We start from the raw sequence: 2,731 nt of genomic DNA, 5'->3' as shown, positions 1-2,731 counted from the left end.
GTTAATGATAAATGTTGGTGAATGTAAAAAAGATGTTAAGAAATGTTAAATAAACATTGGTGAATGTGAAACAAAACTCCATTCAACGGTTCAACAAAATGAAGCGTGCATGAGTATGTGCTCAACAACGAAATAGAGAATAAGAATAAAAAAGAACTCCATTTTAGGAAAAATGAAATAAAGAAAGTATAGTCTAGCAAAGAAGAGAAGTCTGGCGTCGAGTAGCATCACTATTGGGCATTGGCTACCGTTGAAAACGTTGAACAGATTCATCGGCGACAAAAAAAAACTTGGAAAACTTGGGTGGTACACGGGCCAACGAAACAAATATGGGCCGGAGATGATCGGGCCGCGCACATAGGAAAAACAAAAGCCGTAAGCCCCCCGGAGGAAAACCCTCTTCCACTCGCCGCCGCCCGCCGCCCGCCGCCGCCCACGAAAATGGCTGCGCTCGCGATCCTCCCTCCGCCACAGCCGCCGCGCCTGCGCCCGCGCCCACGGCACCACCCTCTCCCGTGCGCTCTCCACCACCTCAGCTGGCACCGAGCCCGGCGCCCTCTCGGTGTCCGACGCCACGCGGCGCCTCCGCCGCGAGCACGATCCGGACCGCGCGGTCTCCATCCTGGAGGCTATCGACAAGGCCTCCATCTCCGCCGCCTCCACACGCCACGCGCTCTCCCTGGCCGCGCGCCGCCTCTCCCGCTCCGGCCGCTCCGCCGACGTGGAGGCGCTCCTCTACTCCCATCTCCCCGCGTCCACCACCGAGCCCCACCTCGCCGCCGTCCTGTGCTCCTACGCCTCCGCCAACCTCCCCGAGAAGGCCCTAGAGGCCTTCCGCTCCGCTGCGCCGTCCCTCCCGACCCCCATCTCCCCGCTCCCCTTCAACGCCCTCCTTTCCACCTTCATACGATGCCGCTGCCACCGCCGCGTCCCTGTCCTCTTCTCCGAGCTCTCCAAGGAGTTCTCCATCACCCCCAACGCCACATCCTATGGCATCCTTGTCAAGGCCTACTGCATGACCCGCGACGATGTTAAGGCGAAACAAGCCTTGGATCAACTGCGTGAGCAAGGTATCTCGCCGACCACCAATATCTACACCTCACTGATCGATTCAATGTATAAGCAGAAGAAGACTGAGGAAGCTGAGCACTTGTGGAAGGAGATGGTCGAGAGTGGATGCAAGCCCGATGTGGCAGCTTACAATGTGAAGGCCATGAACTATGGACTGAATGGGAAGCCGGAAGAGGTACTGGAGGTGATGATGGAGATGGAGGCAGATGGAGTGAAGCCAGACACCATCACCTACAATTTCCTTATGACTAGCTATTGCAGGAGTGGAAAATTGGAGGATGCCAAGGTTCTGTACCATTCACTAGCTGAGAAGGGGTGCTCCGCGAATGCTGCTACGTACAAGCACATGTTGGCAGCGCTGTGTGCCCATGGTGACTTTGATGCTGGGTTGGGCATTGCCAAGGAAAGCTTGAAGAGGCACAAGGTGCCAGATTTTAAGACAATGAAAGGGTTGGTTGAGGGATTGGCAAAGGGAGGTAGGGTGGCTGAGGCCAAGGAGATTATTGCCGAGGTGAAGAAGAGGTTCCCAGAGAATTCGATGTCTGGGTGGAAGAAGCTTGAGAAGGAACTTGGGTTGGACTCGGATAGCAGAGACACTCAGTCAAAAGGTACATCTGGAGAAACTGCTGTGGAGTCAAAGTCTGTTGCTGCAGACGCACATGAGCTGGAAGGATCTGTCATTGAGGAAACTGCTGTATCAGAAGAATCCAGTGATGATGAAGTGCCTGTGCCTGAGGTATCCTCTAGTAAGGAAGTGCCACAAGGTCCCGCTTAAGTGGGTATTATCATGTTTGTCGAGTTTAATGTGTTTAGGATGTTTGCATTGGGCACATTCTCTACGTTGAGTAATTGTGATGCTGCTCTGTGGATGTAAACATAGGCCTTTCAGATACAGACTCGTGAACTGCTAACATGAATAATAAGTTATTGGACGTGCTGGCTTTTGGGATGAAAAGATGCCTGTTAAGGTGGTCTGTAATGATGTTTTTTTATAAGGGCTTGAATGATGTTAAGAGGCTATTGTTCTGGTGATGCTTATCTGACATTATGAGCACATATATTTCACGGTTTTCTTAACACTGCAGTTTGTGTATCACTGTTTAGTTTGTGTTGTTAGAAACATATAGTCAGAATTGTAGTATGATGTTAGGAATTGCTGAATCATTTGGCGACAAAGACAAACCTGAATCACCGCATTGATTTGGAATTGTTGTTGCCTTCCTCTGGGCCTTCATACAAGCAGCAAAAGGATAAGGCTTGTTCATTTGTCATTGTGAGTGCTCTGATGGTGAGAGGTAAATCTGCTGGAACTGTATTGCTTGGTAGCTTTGGCACGTTGCATTGAGTTCGCCATAGTCCATTTCCAGACTCGTGCAGCTTGGAATCTCTCGTATCCAACTTATCCAAGAAATTTTGGCATCCATCTTCTGTTATACGCTATGTTTTGTCTGAATGTCTGGAGCTTTTCCAGTAAATGGGCATAGATTGTGAGAAATTTTTGCATCTATCTTTCTGTTAGATTACTGAAATCTCCGTTCGAATTGTTTCACAGGAAAGAACTAAAACCTATATATCTGGAGTTTTTCAGTACATGGAACCAATTAACTAGTGCGTGCATATTTTTATCAAGTGCTAACAAAAACACTTCCTCATAACACAT

The 2,731-nt window shown here is 49.6% G+C and overlaps 1 protein-coding gene across 1 annotated transcript; it reads left to right on the top strand.

Annotated features, from left to right (window-relative positions):
- Positions 1-426: 426 nt before the first annotated feature.
- LOC101773146 (pentatricopeptide repeat-containing protein At4g36680, mitochondrial-like) lies at positions 427-2,148 on the top strand. Its single transcript, XM_012843595.3, is given in 2 exon segments — positions 427-462; positions 464-2,148. Coding segments are annotated over 2 exon segments (1,404 nt in total). The 5' UTR covers positions 427-441; the 3' UTR covers positions 1,847-2,148.
- Positions 2,149-2,731: the final 583 nt, after the last annotated feature.

The sequence above is a fragment of the Setaria italica genome, chromosome I (assembly GCF_000263155.2).
Source record: "Setaria italica strain Yugu1 chromosome I, Setaria_italica_v2.0, whole genome shotgun sequence".
NCBI classification, from domain to species: domain Eukaryota; kingdom Viridiplantae; phylum Streptophyta; class Magnoliopsida; order Poales; family Poaceae; genus Setaria; species Setaria italica.
This window is presented reverse-complemented; position numbering and strand designations above follow the sequence as displayed.